The sequence below is a fragment of the Papaver somniferum genome, chromosome 7 (genome assembly GCF_003573695.1).
Source record: "Papaver somniferum cultivar HN1 chromosome 7, ASM357369v1, whole genome shotgun sequence".
NCBI classification, from domain to species: Eukaryota; Viridiplantae; Streptophyta; class Magnoliopsida; order Ranunculales; family Papaveraceae; genus Papaver; species Papaver somniferum.
Window position 1 is genome coordinate 62,289,201 of NC_039364.1, and position 18,426 is coordinate 62,307,626.

The following is an 18,426-nucleotide window of genomic DNA, read 5'->3' on the forward strand; positions in this document are numbered from 1 at the left end:
GCCCCCAAACTCTCGACAACCTCTCTGTAGCACATTAGGAACATATTTATACGTAATTGAACCATTGAATCTCCTCCATTAACTCCAAATAATCTTCATTTACTCGGCCATTGAAGAAAAATATTTCAGAATATTTTCTTCCCTGAATTATCTCTATACGCGTCTGGAGCTGTAAATGGTGAGTATATTTTCTTTGTTTATCTCAAACACACTTCAGAATATAGCCAAGCCCCATCCAAACACGAGCAGCACACTTCCAACTCATCAAAACCCCGTGAATATTTTCCATGCACGCGTCTGCTTTGATTTCATCTGATGGATTTTCCAGCCAAATTTGATCGCATCCAAAACCCATATCCTTCCTGTCTAGCCCAGCAGAAGATACCCAATGAGTTTCAGCCATTGAATCGGCCTGAAACTCCTTCAAAAATCGATTGGAAAATATGCCAGTAAATAACCAAATTTTCCCGCCAATTTTGGAATTTGAATTTGGGAAGAAAACTGTCCTCCCCCTAATCCAGTTCTGGTGTCCCCTTAACAATTGGGGCTGAAATAGTAATTTTGGGGTGGAAATAGTAATTTTTCTTGGTTCCTCCGGGACATTTCTGTGACGTTTCCAGTGCATTTCTGGGGTTCCTTTAATACTTTATATTGGGGGTGTAAAACACCACTTTTTGAGCCCATTTCGCCGCAAGGGCTTATTTCTCTAAAATTTCCTACAAGAACACAAAATAACACAATAAGTACTTAATCGAGTCTAACAATACAGAATATTGAGAACAAAATAGACACATAAATGCGTCTATCAAATACCCCCAAACTTATTATTTGCTAGTCCTCGAGCAAAACTAAAAAATAAAACCGAGTTAATCTCGGGTGGGTTTAACAGAGGTGTACCCACAAAAACCATGACTTCTAATTGGTCACAAGTATCCAAAGAGCTATGAGGACATACATATTCTCAACCTATCTCCAAGTAACTAGAATGCCAGAGAAATTAAAGGTGTCAGCTCTAAAGTTGACTGAAGAAAAGGGGAGACACATCCGCACGACTGCTAGATAAAGAGATATCCGCTACACAGCTAGATAAACATTGTAAGATGTGTCCGCTGCTTTACATCTGGATAAGATTAGGAGAGAGATAAAGATGAGAGGGACATCTGCTACACAGCTGAACTAATTACGTGTGATGAGCTAGAAATATCTTGTGCCAGATTGAAAGCAGACTAACAAAGCAACCAAAATGCATCTTTCTTCGACTCTCTCACAGTGCTCAGTAGAAATAACGTCTTCTTCGGTCTTCAACTGTTGATGATAAACTCTCGAACCTCATAGAACCTTGACAATTAACTCTTCTCTTCGATTTCTTGCTTGACTTATAAATTTCTTTTTCCCTATGGCCTTATTGAACAAAAAGAACGTAATGATGTTTTTTTTTTTTCATTTTTCATTTTTTTTTTTTTTTTTTTTTTTTTGTTTTTGTTTTTTTACAAGACAAAAATTTACATGGACATGAGAGAAGGACTTTAGAACTTGGATCTTCACAACTTGTGATGTCTTGGTATCATGAACTTCAACAACTTATATCATTTGCTCTTGTAACTTCTTGTAACTAAGTCTTCAACTTTGATTTTTGAATTATTCTTTTCTATTGTTGCTTCTAAACCTTAAACGTCTACAACTTTTTCATAAATTTTGATGTCACTCCGCTTGTTGATGATGATAAGTTTCTACTGAGAGAGAGTCGTAATCCAGTAACTAAGACTACATTGTGAGGTTGCTCTGTCTTTCTGGCATTTCCTTCTGACCTACTTGCCTTTCCATCATGGATGGTTAGGTCCATCACGGTTACCCTCTAAAAGGAACAAGTTCTCTCTTGAATTTCAAGGATCTCAATGTCTTTTTCTCTAATGTCTCAATAGGTTGTTATCTCTAGCATTCCAATTTCTATCTTTTCGGTGAGAAACAATATGTAAACTTAGCTAACCGGGTACTATGTGACGCTAGAATTTTCAAAAATGCGACTAAAATGTTTCTCCCATACCCCCAAACTTAAATCTAACATTGTCCTCGATGTTCTAAAGATAAAATTAAAAGCATGAACAAGGAGAAACTGTTACCAATGAAGCAAAAGAGATAAGGAAAGATATTACCATGTCGCATGAATATTGGGTTACCTCCCAAGAAGTGCTAAGTTTAAAGTCTTCAGCCAGACTAAGCAAGGATTAGTCACCACGTAGAATCATATAGTAGTAGCCGGAATAACTGTGGGTCATCTGGATCAAAAAGTGTTACCCACAAGAAGATGAAACTGCAACAGACCAAGATGATACCGAACATACCCTTGATTAAGACAACTACATATAGTTGTGGTTCAGGTTCAGGCTCTATAAAAGGGTCTAAATAAAAGGTTTTCATCGGTTGGATTTCCTCAAAGCTAAGATCCGGTTCAGGTATTAGAGTCTGGAAAAACTCAACTAAGAACTTATAAGCACATAACAACAACCTGAATAACTGGGGATCCTCCAAGTCAATCATATTTGACTCACACAGCTGACCACAATAAAAGAGGTGGTCTTCCTTAAGAAAATGTGTCGACCCTAATATCCTAAAGTGATTAGGTTTAGTCTCAAAACTTAATAACCGACACATCTTAAAATCAAAAGTTCCCACAATTGGTAGAAACGTTTTTGGTGGGAAAAAAAAGTCAATCTTGGGATTATTGCCTGAGCTAACCTCATCAACCAGAGGATGCGGTTCTAACAGTTGAGACTCGTGTTGAATATTATTAAGTTCGGGAAAATGAGTACGAAGATAGTCTCGTAAGATGGGTGAGGCATTGATGTCAAGTCCCAAGTGAGGGATATTTTTAAGAGTTAAAGAACATGGAGAATGATAATCACCCCCAAACTTAGATTTTTCGGCGTCTCTAGGTAGACTGGTCATAATCTCCCTAATTTCTAGGTCATCAGATTCCTGAAAGTGGGCGATTGATTTTTCTAAGTCAGGTTCATCCCCGCTAATCTCTACGAGTTCTTCTAAGACTATTTTTTCTAAATCGTTTGACTCGAAAACAGTACTCTCAACATAAACTGGTTCCTCTAAACCATCATCGGTTTCGTAATCATCGTCTAAAACAGGGGTATTTCTAGTCAAATCCTCGTCCTTTTGAATAGGTAAATAATTATTAAAATTATTTGGATTTGAACTAGAAATATCATTATAATCATCATCACCATCCTCCTCCTCATCATCATCACAATATAATTTTTGATATTCACGAATTCTCAAGCTTTGTTCCCAACTACATGGTCTATGTTTATAATATTTCTCATAGATCGTTAGAGGTGATTCCTCAATGAAAGTTGGAGTATCCATATATCGCTGCCCACGCATATATTCACCAAGAGTCATTTCCGAAGACGTCTCTTGATAACGAGAATTTCTAGACATATATTCTCGCAACGTCATCGCAGGTGGCGTCTCCTCAAAAGGATTCATCACCTAAGAAATATAAACTACAGAGGGATTCTATACAATCACAAACAAGGCCGACTCGACTCCACCAAAGCAAACCTAAAGATTTCTAGCAAACAAAAAGCATGATGGATCCACTTAGATTGTTTCTAGACCAGCTTCTATCTCTCGAAGGGGAATTCGTTACAGTTTGAGCAACCCCTCTGGATCAATCCGAGCTAATGTGAGATGAAACTGAGGCGAGGGAAGCTCAATGGAGCTTTGATACCCAAGGCCTCACCGGCGTTACAAGGCGGCTTGTTTCAACTCCCAGAAGTCACCATGAACTTTGAAGTTGCTTAAAAGGTAACCAATATCCTTCGAAAATTTTTCCTAACAAGCTCGATACCCTATAGGTCTCTTTCTAATCAGATTTTAAAGCTTGGGTTCACGTTAGGTTTTGTTTTCCTAAAACGGGCAAGAAGGGAACGGTGATGAAATCCGAACCCTTATCTTGTTTAGGCCAGGCCTTGCTCTTTACTAGGAAAATAAAGACAGTCCGGTTCGTCCTCAAACAATTATCACCTTAAGGCATACAGTAACTCGCTTGCAGGGGATTCGCGAGTGTTTCGATTGGACTTACCTCCCGTACCATACGGGGGATGAACCGTTGTCGTCGACTCGGGCCACGACTCCTATGCCGTGTACGAACTTGAGGGGCCGAGACGATATAGTAATCGTCGTCCTTCCCTGCACACAGTTTATATAATTATTATTTTTTTTAATAATACCCTTCCGTAGGGTTAAAAAAAAGAATAAAGTCCGATTGTCCAGAATAAAGTCCAAATAAAAAGTCCAAAAATTACAAAAATTATGAAAAATAAAGCCTATTTACAAATCCTAAAAAAAAAATTATGTCTTTTTTTTTCTTCTCTTTTAGCTTTTAGCTTTAAGCTTTTTGTTTCCAAGTCCTTAGTATTCCACTTCGAACCTGTAAATCAAAGACACAAAAAGAAACGTAAAAAAGAACAAATAATAGTAAAAAAAATAAAATAATAAAAACCTAAAAATTCTACCTAAGCACAAATCCGCGTCGGCGGCGCCAAAATGATTAATGTTTTTTTTTGTTGTTGTTGTTGTAGTAGTGGTAAGAAATGGTTCGTTCAAAGACTTGTGAAGGAAAGAATTTTTAGATTTAATAAAAATAAAGCAAATTAATTTTCAAAGAGTGATGTCAAGATTTAAAATGGACTAAGGCTCCGGATTCACTATTACTTCAAGTTGATTGGTTACAAAAATATTTCATAATTATTATCTAGCTCTTTTTCTATTAAATCACTTATAAATCTATAAGGTGTCCAAATATTAAATTGTAATCCTTAAGCATGATTTATCAAAGAATTAATTCTGAGCATAAAACATCAAACTGATTCACAACTAATTAAGAAAACCATTTTTATCTCTTTTTTTTTGATCCAAGTGAATTAAATAAAATAAATAATTAAGAAATTATAAAAAGAATTTACCAATCAAACATGAGTGAATAGCGGCGCCAAAATGATTAAAGATTTTTTTGTGGGTTGTAGTAATGAAGTGGTAAGGATGGTTCGAACTCTAAGACTTGTGAAGGTGAAGGTTTTTTAGATTTATAAAAATTATATACAAAAATATTGACAAATTGGTAGAGAGTTACTGGGACTAAGGACTTGGCCAATTCTCATGCATATGGTACATTTTATTTATCCTTAACAATTATCGCTCAAAACATAAAATGTAAGGACTCTGATTTTGCCAATATAGATTCTCAGAATATTAGTTATAAATCGTAAGCATGGGACATCAAACATTTAAGCAAGCATGCCGCATCAAATAAAATGATAACTAATTAATCAAAATCATTTTTCAATTTTAAGTCAATGCAAAAGTCATAAAAAGAATAAATTAAATTTACCAGAATGATGAAAATCGCCTCCTCCGTTGTCCCAATGTTGGGTTTAGCTCATCATGGTGAAATACCTCTCAAAATATTTTATTAAGCTCAATTGGTGTTTACAATAAAGAGAAGAAGAGAAAATGGTGTGAAACTGTAATCTGCGACGCACAAAAAGCGTCCAGAATTAACGATCAAATCTAACTGCTGTTGTCGCTAAGGTTCTAAGACCCACACCTATGACCCAAGAGCCACTGTCGTTGTCACTGTTTAAGAACGACTGTTTCTGAGAGTCTGTTCTTCGTGTTCTTCATCTTCATCAGCAACATAAAACAGTAGCAGGAAGCTTGCTGTTCATAGTGATTTCTTGCTCCTCAGTTCTCCTCAAGCCCCCAAACTCTCGACAACCTCTCTGTAGCACATTAGGAACATATTTATACGTAATTGAACCATTGAATCTCCTCCATTAACTCCAAATAATCTTCATTTACTCGGCCATTGAAGAAAAATATTTCAGAATATTTTCTTCCCTGAATTATCTCTATACGCGTCTGGAGCTGTAAATGGTGAGTAGATTTTCTTTGTTTATCTCAAACACACTTCAGAATATAGCCAAGCCCCATCCAAACACGAGCAGCACACTTCCAACTCATCAAAACCCCGTGAAATATTTTCCATGCACGCGTCTGCTCTGATTTCATCTGATGGATTTTCCAGCCAAATTTGATCGCATCCAACACCCATATCCTTCCTGTCTAGCCCAGCAGAAGATACCCAATGAGTTTCAGCCATTGAATCGGCCTGAAACTCCTTCAAAAATCAATTGGCAAATATGCCAGTAAATAACCAAATTTTCCCGCCAATTTTGGAATTTGAATTTGGGAAGAAAACTGGCCTCCCCCTAATCCAGTTCTGGTGTCTCCTTAGCAATTGGGCTGAAATAGTAATTTTTGGGTAGAAATAGTAATTTTTCTTGGTTCCTCCGGGACATTTCTGTGACGTTTCCAGTGCATTTCTGGAGTTCCTTTAATACTTTATCTTGGGGGTGTAAAACACCACTTTTTGAGCCCATTTCGCCGCAAGGGCTTATTTCTCTAAAATTTCCTACAAGAACACAAAATAACACAATAAGTACTTAATCGAGTCTAACAATACAGAATATTGAGAACAAAATAGACACATAAATGCGTCTATCATCACTGGAGGCTGTGTAAAGAATCAGAGCTCGTCCCTGCACTGGAGTCCTCATGACGGCCAGTGACAATAATATATGTTGTATTTTATGGAAAGCTTCTTGTTGAACAGCTGTCCAGGTGAAGCTTGCTCCTTTCTTCAGCAGAGGCGTGAACAAAGCAATGAGTTGAGCTAATCTAGGAATGAAGCGCCGAATATAATTTACCTTGCACATAAAGCTCTGTAGTTCCTTCACGGTACGTGGAGGAGGCATGGTGGTAATATCTTTTGCCTTGTCGGGTTCGACTTTGATCCCTTCAGCCGTGACCAAGAATCCTAAGAATTTTTCGGAAGAAACTCCGAATGCGCACTTTAAAGGATTCATTTTTAATTTGTATTCTCTGCACCTTTCAAACACCTGCCTTAGAACTTCGAGATGATATGCTCGAGTCTTCGATTTTACCACCACATCATCAACATAGTATTCTACTTGCTTGTGCATCATGTCGTGGAATATGGTAGTCATGGCTCGTTGATAGGTGGCACCAGCATTCTTTAATCCAAAGAGCATCACGGTGTAGTGAAAATTCCCAATGGGAGTACGGAACGCAGTTTTGTTGGCGTCATGTTCATACATCTTGATCTGGTTGTACCCACTATAGCCGTCCATGAATGAGAACATACCGTGACCACTGGTTGCATCGACGAGCATGTCAATGTTGGGTAGAGGAAAATCATCCTTCGGACAACATTTATTCAAGTTCCTGAAGTCGACACAACATCTGATTTGACCATTTTTCTTCTTAACAGGTACCACATTTGCTAGCCACGTTGGATGAAGAATATGTTTGATGAACCCTGCTGCCAACAGTTTCTGGATTTCGACCTTGATTTGCTCCTCGACTTCTTGTCTAAATTGTCTGGGCGGTTGTTTGACAGCTTTGGAACCAGGGACGATGTGCAGGTGATGGGTGACGAGTTTTTCATCCAGACCCGGCATTTCTTCGTACGCCCAGGCGAAGACATCTTGATATTCTTTTAATAATTTCACCAGCTCGGTCCGCTCCTCTGGTGATAGCGCTGAACTGATCAGGATTGTCCTTGGATCGTGTTCATCCCCAATGTTGATTGTTTCAAGATCGTCAGTGGTAGAGTCAGTGACGTCCTGTAGTTGTTGTGGGGCATCTTTGACTTCTTCAAGTGATTGCTCACTCTGACATGATTCTTCATGGTGGGGAGACTTTTCATCATTCTCCCCGATTAATTGCTAATCTTTCCGTCGGCGATAAATGACTCTCCCTTCTACGTCTCGATCGGTCGTGAAGTTTGTCCCTGGAGTTGAGACTTGATCATTATGGCGTTTAGTCGGTGTAGTAGGTGACTTGATCATTTTAGCAGTTGAGGATGACGGATCGTTATCAGCCTTCTCGATAGTCTTCCAGCTTGGAAGTGGAGTACTGTGAATCCTGCTTGGAGGTCCCGGGATGCCTTTTTGAGATTCAAGGAACTCAGTATCATAGACGGGAGCATAAGGAGATGATGAAGCCGGAATGTGAACGATCTTGTTGTCGAACAGGGCCTTCATGCATTGATGGTATGTTGAAGGAACCACCTTATTATCATGGAGCCATGGGCGTCCCAGTATTATATGGTAGTCAGGTTCTTGCTCGATCACATGAAACTTCGCTTTCGATCGAATCGGACCCACCCTCAAATCTATGTATGCATATCCATATGTATGGATTTGACTTCCTTCAAATCTTGTCATTAGGATGGGATATCGAACGATTTTACCTTGTGGGACCTGGCCATCTGATAGACACATTTTTCTGTCTGATATAATCTCAATTGTATATATTGTTAGTGCTTGATTTTGTGTTTATTATGGCTTTTTGTGTCTTTGTAGGTGTTTTTGGAGAAATAAGCTTTTGCGGCGAAATTGCCTCGAAAAGTGATGTTTGCGCTCGTGGGAGAAAATTACTCTTCGGACTCTCAGTTTGGATAAGGGGAACCTAAATTACTAAGGGGTGCCACTTGCTATTCCTAAAAAAAATGAATCTGTACTAGATCCGGTGATTGAATCTCATTCAGTCACGTCCAATTTCTCCAAAAAAAAAGGATCCTAAATTAGAAACATATTTATTTTTCTTTTTAAATATGTTTCTAAGTGATTTGGTGGGGCTCACGATTCAAGTTGTTACCAATGCTAGGGTGGATTAGAGTGATTGAGATACAATGAAAAAAAAAAAAACCAAAAAAAAAACTGAGACCAGACCATTTGACCAACCGGAATAAATTCAATAAAGTCGACCACTGGTACCCTTGTATATGCCAGATGTGTTGACCTAGAGTTAGGATTATCAATCACTGGTTCCCTTGTATATGCCAGTTGTGTTGATATTAGTCAGACTAGTATCTCAGTCCATTAGGATAGGTTCATTTTAGCGGAGGCCTTCAGACTGATATGAGAAACACCGTTCACTTAGTAAACATCAAAACCATCTATGTTTTTCTCTATTTCCATCTTCTTGATCTATCCATGTGATTAGTTTTGACTCCGGATATTGATGTCCATAGTGCGACTATCTGAGTAGAGCTCTGTCACTTTATACGAATTTTAGTATGCTTGAGTGCAAACTCGTGTACATCAATTGGAATTTCGCATCAGGGTACTTCCTCGTGTAGTCAATAAGTATGCCAACCAAGGAGATTCTTTAGTGCCTTCCAAGGTTCTGCGTAGATAGCTAGGGTCTGGAGTAAAGGTTTTGTGGGTATATCTCTTGTAAGCCCTCCCGAGACTATAACTCGGCCACTAGGGCCACCTAGGGGTTTAAAAGCTTATTGCATACGCTAAATGCAATCGACGATTCCTGCGTCAGTGAGTTAGGATTTTACCACCCTGAGAGTCTTCATGGCGACAATGTTGGTAGAAGCACCGGTGTCAACAAGAGCTCTTCTAAATTCGGTGCCTTTGATGAAACCAGTGATATACAATGCTCGATTGTGTCCTTCATCCGTCATACGATCTTATTCTCCAAAATAGATGTTGTCGATCGAATGCTCAGGCACTAGGGAGACTTCTTCAACTGATGGTGTTGGTGGCGTTATTTGCACGCTGGATGATATCTGGTCGAGTGCTGGAAATGTGTTTGTGCGCTGATCCCTGGAGAAGTGCAGAAGTTCACATAGATTTTCGATCAAATGTGTGACCTCTTGTTCCACTGGATTCTCGTATATGGTGAAGCTGTTGATTCGAGGGTCAGATGAAGCTTCGGTGCCCGGTGTCGAGACTTCTGGAGCGGAGGTACCGCCTAACTCGGATGTTAATTTGATGAGAAAGTCGAGGATGTGGTTTATCGTCTCCTTCATCAGGTCCATGTTCCTGGTATGGACCTCTAGGATTTGATCCAACTCTGCCAAAGTCGGGACCCCTCTGCCTTCCATGCCGCCAGGTGTAACATGAGGAATGTTGCCGTTTGAAATATTCTGATCTGAATTAGTTGAATTAGTCTTAATACCAACCATCTTGTGAAATTGTGAGATTGGAACCGAGAGATTAATCTCCCACTGTGGTCGCCAATCTGTAGATGGGGAAAAACGATTTGATGGTTTTTAAGGAATTGAGGAGCCGACCGTACGGAGGAGACTCCTCGAACCGAGAGAAATGTTAAACCTCACACAGATGCACCGCTGCAAAGGGGGTTCTTTAGATTCGAGATCAATCTGTAGTACTCCGGCCTAAATCAAGACAATGACCATTCCAGAGTAAATTAGGTCACAAGAGAGGATGGGTTGATCCGTAGGAGGGAATCTGAGAAATGTGTGGAATCAATGGTAATCAAAGATTGTGGGTGTGTGAATTATGAATACGATAAGCTCTGAGTGATTGAAATTGCTCAATTGAGAGTAATTGCTCAATTGATGAGTTGATGATCTCGTGTTGTCAGTTTGACATGAGATTGATGATACTGATGATGATTCCATCATGATTCAGAGGCTTATTTATATTGCTGGAATTGTAGACACCATGATTCCATGAAGTGTGACAGTTGATGGAATCAAGGAGTGGGGAAGTGGAGATCGTGTTTGAAACCAGTTTCTCAACGTGTGGATACTTGGTCGATTTTCCACCCACTACCTCGTGAATTCCTTAAACTGATTGCACGACTTGCTCACATTCCATCGTGTGTTTGAACACACGTGTCGTAGACCGCCAGACCAAAACCCTAAGTGATATCCCCCCAAGTGACATGATTGACGTCTCGTGATTTGTTAGTCAATTGATGACTTCGTGGTTTGATGGGACGATGAGTCCATGTAGTCGTTGAGTTGAACATGATGTTCTGAAACTCATGAATTGAACATGTCATGAGACAGAGGTATAGTTCTTACGATGAAGTGAGCAAGTATTGCTCATTCGATGGATCGTTGAATATTGATTGTTGAACCAATATTGAGCAAATATTCCTCATCTGAGCAAGTGCTTCTCATGTGATGAATTGTTGAATATTTGATCGTCTGAGTATGTGTTGCTCATCTGATGGATTATTGGCAGCGTACCAAAAATATTAATTAGAATACTGGTCGTTGATTCGAGCATAATTAATAAAATTAATGACCATGAGGCCGTCGTAAAATTATTAAGGTTGGAATCTGGAATGATGATCATTGGATTCAGAAACCCTAATTTGATCAATTGATGATCAATTCATGGTTGTCAGAATTTCAACCATGGGACGAAGGAGGGAGTGACTACATGGGACCGTGGATCAACCACGTAGTGTCCATATGCTCACGTGAGAAAATACGAAGAACTCCTGAAGAGTTGATGATTTTTTGGTGGAAGAATGATTAAATGCTGGTTTAATCATTTATTCGAAAATGCTCGTCTGAGCCTTAGGTGAGAAAACCTAATTAATTATGACGAGGCGAGGGACCGACCATGGAGTCATGAAACCGGCCCTGGATTGTCACGTGACCGCCTGACGATCACTTCATGAAAATCCAAAGTGTTTGGGAGAATTTTGGACCTAATACGAGCAATTGTGCAAATTAGGTCAAAACTGTGAAAACTGATGGGACCGGCTTCCGTGAGCCAAAGAGCCAATCTTGGTCGGTCAAGATAACATGCTCATGTCCCCAAGGCGTCCGCGTTTCAGTCCTGAGAATTTTGATATTTTCTGGCGTGCAATTGAGCATCCATTCAAGAAAATATGCCAAAATTAGGGTTTCGATGAAACTGAGGAAAACACCATGAGATGATGAAAAATAATTATAAAATAAGGAATGAGAAGGTGTGGGACCGCCGTGGTCAAGGCATGGTCGTCCGGTCGTGACCACGGTCCCGTGGTGCCTTTTCCTTAATTTTATAATATTTTGATAATTTTATGAAAAATTCATGAATTTTGAGAAATTTGATGAATTTTGGGAGTTTCCATGAATTGAAGGAGTTTTCATGAGTTCAAGGAAGCAAAAGATATTAAAATAATAAAACAAGGGCGTGTGGAACCGTGGAAGGCATGACCGGCCGGCTAGGGCCCGGTCCCACAAGTTTTCCTAATTTTATAATGATTTTATGAAAAATTCATGAATTTTGAGAAATTTGATGAATTCAGGGAGTTTCCATGAACTGAAGGAGTTTTCATGAGTTCAGGGAAGCAAAAAATATTAAAATAATAAAAACCAGGGCGTGCGGGACCGTGGAGGCATGACCGGCTGGCTTGAGCCCGGTCCCACGAGTTTTCATAATTTTTTTTAATATTTTTTAAGTATTTTTGATGATTTGAGGGAATTTTTCCTAATTTGAGAGAAATAACATGAAATCAAGGAATTTGATGAAATTCAAGGAAAACTAATAATAAAACAAAGGGGCGTGTGGGACCGGCTAGGGCATGGCCGGCCGACCAAGGCCCTGTCCCACAAGTTTTCATAATTTATTTTATTTTATTATTATTTGATGATTTGTGCAAAAATACCATGAAATCAAGGAGTTTTTTCATGAAATTAGAGAAATAATAGTAATAATAATAAAATAATAAGGAACCGCGGGTGTGGGGCCGGTTGGGACTAAGGCATGGCCGGTTGGCCAATGGTCATGCCCCACACTCCTTTTCTTAATTTTATATTATTTTTATGGATTTATGGAAGTACCATGAAACCGAGGAGTTTCCTCGAGACGAAGGAGATTTGATAAAATGAGAGGATTTTCATCAAATCATGGAAAATAATAAAAATGCATTAAAAATATAAAATTGGCATGGGATTGACCACGACACGGTCGGTCGGTCATGTGTCCGTGCTCCCAGCACCCTGGTCAATATTTTTAATTATTTATTATTTTCTTCTCTATTTTGCATAGGTTCACCGTTTCGTTGTATTTTTGAAATACTCGTTCGTGCGGTGACTGTTAGTGTATCATCGTCGAATACACCTTCACCATTTGAATCGGGGCTTACTTAGAGGTAGCTCAGACGCCCGGTTGTTGATTATTTATTACTAATTGTGGAATTCAGTGGAGAATAATTCACAAAACTGAGTAATAAGATGTTTATTATTAATTCATAGGATCAGCTGAGGATTCGACTACGAATTCAGAATAATAAAGTGAGCATTACCATTCCATGGGATCATAGATTCGACCATAGAATCAGAGTAATTAAGGTTTATCTATTACCATTTATGAGACCAGTTGTGGATTCGATCATGAAATCGGAGTAATGAGATAATATAGTTATTGCTATTCTATGAGATCAAGCTGTGGATTCGATCATAGAACCAGAACAATTGTTATTGTCATTCCATGGGACTAGTCGTGGATTCGACCATGGAATAGGAGCGATTGTAATTAGGAATAATTAACTTTGTGGCTCTATACTAGCAGAGCAAGCTGTCTAGGAGCATTAATTATCCTGATACGAGCTTGCCAGTAAGTCATATCCTTTATATAGTCAGGGTAAACTTGTTGTTTGTTCCTGAAAACGTTATCGCTCTATACTAGCAGAGCAAGCTGTCTGGGAGCCGTCCATCTCGTGATGCTACATAGAAATAATCACTGAAAGTATTCAGTATTCATGAGATATGTCGTTGTCCAATCGTGAGACTACATATCTACATGTACTCTGAGAGAAAGTACTCTCCGTTGAGAATTCGATGAGAGACCCGTGTCTCGATACTCACGTCTGATTGCTGAATCAGAGCTTTGTATAATTATGAGTTTGCGAATTTATTCTTTGTCGAAAATCCACCATCTACAGGTTGCAACAAGAAGCATGACCTAGTCAGCTTATCGGATGAATCTTGTTACAACTCTTCAATCTTGTTTTAGGGTTTCTGTCAAGTGTATATACAGAGACACCCTTATTGTTCCGAGATACAAGTCCTCCTACTGGGATTCCCTTCTTTCATCATGTCAGATAGAAGTGGATCATCTTCCTCAGCTCGGTCAGATTCTTATGCTAAGCGCAAGCGGCTCGTATCCAGAGTATGATTCTGAATATTTACGGATTTTGAAGTAACGATTATTCTTTTTATTTTGACGTCTAATCATCATTTTCTTTCAGAGTGGCTGAATCCCTGAGCCTTGCGATGGTTATCCTTCACGAACTATGCGAGTCAAGAAGATCATACCGGTATATTTTGCACTAGTGAATGTGTATTCATCTGTCATGGCTGGTAGATGACGAGATCTTCTCCTTCTCCTTCTCCTCTTTCTTTTTTTTTTTTTTGCAGAGATATCCTTCTGGAACATGTGTAACAGTGGTTGATGATGATGATTTAACCACTCCCCCCCCCCCCTTCAAGTTCCAACTCGCCTGCTGCTGACCTGGAAGACACGATTTGGGTATATCCTCATACGAGTACCCTAATGTTGGCTTGCATTTCGATGTTCACATGAGATGTTTGTCTTCTAGTTACCGGGATGTTGACGGTTTTCTAGTGAGGAAGGAGTTCATGCCTCTGTATACAAAAACATGGAGAAGGTACGGCCATATTGCAACTAGGAACGTGGTGCGGCACTGCTCGTCTGCTTTAGTTACTACAGTGAACTGACTTTTACCCATGATTGCCGAGATGGGAGGCGCGTCCATTCGTGATGTTTCTTAATCAAGTATTGATAAGTGGGAAGATATGATATCTACCTGTGAATCCATGGAGTTCAACGAGGGATGGTTGCGGCAGCGCCTTGATGTTGTCAAAGTTGATCGAGCTGGTATCATCGCCAATGTTGTCCCTACCGCGAATTCCATCTTGGAATATGAGAAGGCCTTGGCTGCAGAATATGAGAAGGTGGAGCAGGCAATCCGAGACTTGAAGAGTAGGACTGAAAGGTATCAGGAGAGGCTGAAAATGATGCTTTCAAGGAACTACAGCTTATTGGACGGCCTTTTCTGAGTCGTACTTTTTGTTTTGAATAAGTAGGCATGATGATGTTTTAATCGTTTTTCTTTTTTGGGTTTTGAACCTTTCTTTGAAAATAAATTGCATTGGATTTTGTTAAGTGAATGGAGTTTACATCGACATGTTTTCACTAATGGAGAATTTAATAACTGAGACGTGAGAAAAGTGATAATGCCTGATTGTTGCGTTGCGAGGCGGCAAGAGGCGGAATGATGATCAGGCGTAGTATGCCTTGAGCCATTTTCCGTTGATGATTGCTTCCAGTTTACCTCAATCTTCTTTAATAATCTTGTAGTATCCGGTGTTGTAAGCTTTGGTGATCACATAGGGACCTTCCCATTTTGGAGAGAATTTTGATGCAGACATGTCTTACTGAATGTGCTTGGCAGTCTTCAAAACTAAATCCCCCACTTTGAAAACTTGTGGTTTTACATCTTTGTCATACGCTCTGGAGATCCTGCTTCTGTATGTTTGAGTACGTTCCTCTGCTTTATCTCTCCTGGAGTCTAGGGTTCCCAACTCTGCAATCCTGAAGCCCAATGCATCGGCTTCATTCCAGTGGACCCCACTTGCTGCTGCAATCCTGGATGACGAAATTTTAATCTATGCCGGGAGAATTGTGTCTGCACCGTAGATAAGTGAGTAAGGGGAAATGCCGGTAGAACTCCTAGGTGTTGTCTGATACGCCCACAATGCTATTGGTAGCTGTTCGTGCCATGTCCTGGGATGGTCATGCACTGTCCGACTGAGAATCCGAATTTAGGTTTTGTTGGTGCTTTCAGCATGCCCGTTCCCCTGGGGGTAATAGATGGTGGAGAAGACCTGCTTAATCCCATATTCTTCGAGCAACTCTTGTACCTGTTTGTTGGCGAAAGGAGTACCATTATCCGTAACGATGTGCTTAGGCACGCCAAACCGACAAATGGTGTGTTTCTTGATGAGCGCCGCGATTGTTGCTCCATTAGTCCCTCGTAGAGGAATGGATTCAACCCACTTGGTAAAATTCTCCGTTGCGGTTATAATATATTCGGGTTGTTTTGACGATGGAAGGTTGATCTTCCCAATGATGTCAAGTCCCCAGCTGTAAAACGGCCACAAACTACTTACCGAGTGTAAAGGAGTAGAGGGTGTATGAATAATATTTCCATGAATTTGACATTCTTTGCATATTTGAACAAACGAAGCTGCATCATCTTCCATGGTTGGCCAGTAGTATTTCTCGTATATCTGGAGAAATAGCTTCTTCTTCCCCTGGTGTTCGCCTGCATGAATTTCCTTCATCAGGGTCGGGATCTCCACTTCGGTCAGGCATCGTAATAAGTCGCCCCCAAAGCTTTTGCGGTAAAGGATTCCTTCATGAAATACGAATCTCTTGGCTCGTTGCTTCATTTTGGATGCGTCCTTCTTGCTTGCAGGGAGTACTCTGTCACGAAGGTAATTAATATACGGCTCTCTCCAGTCCCCAGTGTGGCTCACGTTGGAAACCTCCAATTGGTGTGGTGGTATTTGACAATCGGAGCAAGACCCTTGAAGTGATCGAGATTGAGTCTCCATTTTTGGCCAGTAGAAGCCAAGGCGTTGGAGACGTCGATAAAGAGTCACTACCAACGTTTGTCCACAGGCTTCGTTGTGAATGCGGTTAAGTTGTAGTTGTGCTTCTTCGTCCCCAAGACATCTTGACAGAGACTCATCTGGATTCCGGTGATACAACACTCCATGAAGCATGAAAAAGCTTTGCAGGGTTTTGAGACCGACCTTTCCTTGGGAGAGTGAACTGTTTAGCTCTTGAACGATAGGAGTCCTCCAGTCGTCAGTTTCAACATCTTTAGATTGTGCGAGCCATGTCGACGCTACAATCCGTCTCTTCACAATTAAAGTTTCTTCCAATCCTTCGAATTGCAGCTTCGAGGCCAATGTAGCTAGGCAATCGACGTGCTTGTTGTTATTGCAGCCAATATGGGTTATGGTTGCATCAACAAAATAATTCAATAGCCTTTGCGCCTCGGATCTATAGGGGGCCAGCGCCTTGAGTGAGTAGACCCCGTTCATCTGATTGACCAGCAACTTAGAGTCACCTCTTATTTCCAGGTGTGTGGCTCCTTCTTGTTTGGCTACTGACAATCCTATGAGGAAAGCTTCGTATTCTGCCGAATTGTTGGTGCACTGAAAGTCCAACTTGAAAGAATGTGAAAATACTTCCCCCGTTGGAGACACTAGAACTATACCCGCTCCTCCAGTATTATTTCTAGGAGTAGCAGAACCGTCGAAATATAATAGCCGCGCCTCCTTTTCGATAAATGAGATTTCGGGAAATTCTCCGGGAAGGTCTTCATGCAATGTTGTGGTTCCTTCTCCTGGGAATACTGCTAGAAGATCTGCCACCACTTGTCCCTTAATAGACCTTGGAGGATCGCATGTTATATCAAACTCTGACGTTTGGAGCAGCCATTTGGCCGGTCTGCCTATCAAGGCTGGTTTTGAGAGTAAGAATTTGATAGGATCAACTCTGGATATTGACACCACCTTGTTCGAAAGTAGATAATGTCTGAATTTTTGCACAACGTGAACCAGGGCTAAGAACGCCTTCTCTGCTTTGGGGTATCTGAGTTCAACATCTCTCAACGTGCGGGTGAAGTAGTATATGGGATGTTCAATCCCTTCATCATCTTCCTGAGCAGGGAGGGGCCCAACATCAGTGTCACTAGAGGAAGTGTAGAGGCATAACGCTCTTCCTTGCGTGGGATATTTCATAACGGTGGGTGACGACAATATTTGCTGGATTTGTCGAAATGCTTCTTGTTGCTTTGTACTCCAAATGAAGCTCGCTCCCTTCTTCAACAGGGGGGTGAATGCAGCGATAAGTTGGGCCAAATCAGGTATGAAATGTTGTATATAGTTTACCTTGCCCATGAAGCTTTGGAGTTCTTTCATAGTTTGTGGAGGAGGCATCGTGAGGATAGCTTGGGTTTTGGTCGGATCGACCTTGATTCCTTCAGAGGTGACTTGGAATCCCAAAAACTTGCCAGAAGAAACTCCGAAAGCGCATTTCAGAGGGTTCATCTTTAATTTGTACTCGTGACACCTTTCAAACACTTGCCGTAAAACATCTGTATGGGTTGCACGAGTCTTCGACTTGACCACTATGTCATCTACATAATCTTTGACTTGCTTCTGCATCATATCGTGAAAAATTGCAGTCATGGCGCGTTTATAGGTAGCACCATCATTTTTTAAACCGAAAGGCATCACAGTATAGTAAAAGTTTCCGAGAGGAGTTCGAAAAGCCGTCTTACTTGCATCGTGTTCGTACATTTTTATCTGGTTGTAGCCGTTATATCCATCCATGAAAGAGAACATGCCCATGTCCGCTGGTAACATCTACTAGCATGTCAATGTTGGGAAGAGGAAAATCGTCCTTGGGGCAGCATTTGTTCAGATCTCTGAAATCGACACATCATCTAATTTGTCCG

General features: G+C 40.4%; 1 protein-coding gene across 1 annotated transcript; it reads right to left on the reverse strand.

Annotated features, from left to right (window-relative positions):
• Positions 1 to 15,715: 15,715 nt before the first annotated feature.
• On the reverse strand, positions 15,716 to 18,202 carry LOC113294688. The gene has a single exon (XM_026543067.1). The coding sequence runs from the start codon at positions 18,200 to 18,202 to the stop codon at positions 15,716 to 15,718; it is 2,487 nt and encodes an 828-aa protein (XP_026398852.1).
• Between the last annotated feature and the right edge of the window lie 224 nt (positions 18,203 to 18,426).

Coding starts and splice junctions, on each gene's coding strand:
- LOC113294688 (XM_026543067.1), bottom strand. CDS start 18,202: ATGCCTTTCGGTTTAAAAAATGATGGTGCTACCTATAAACGCGCCATG.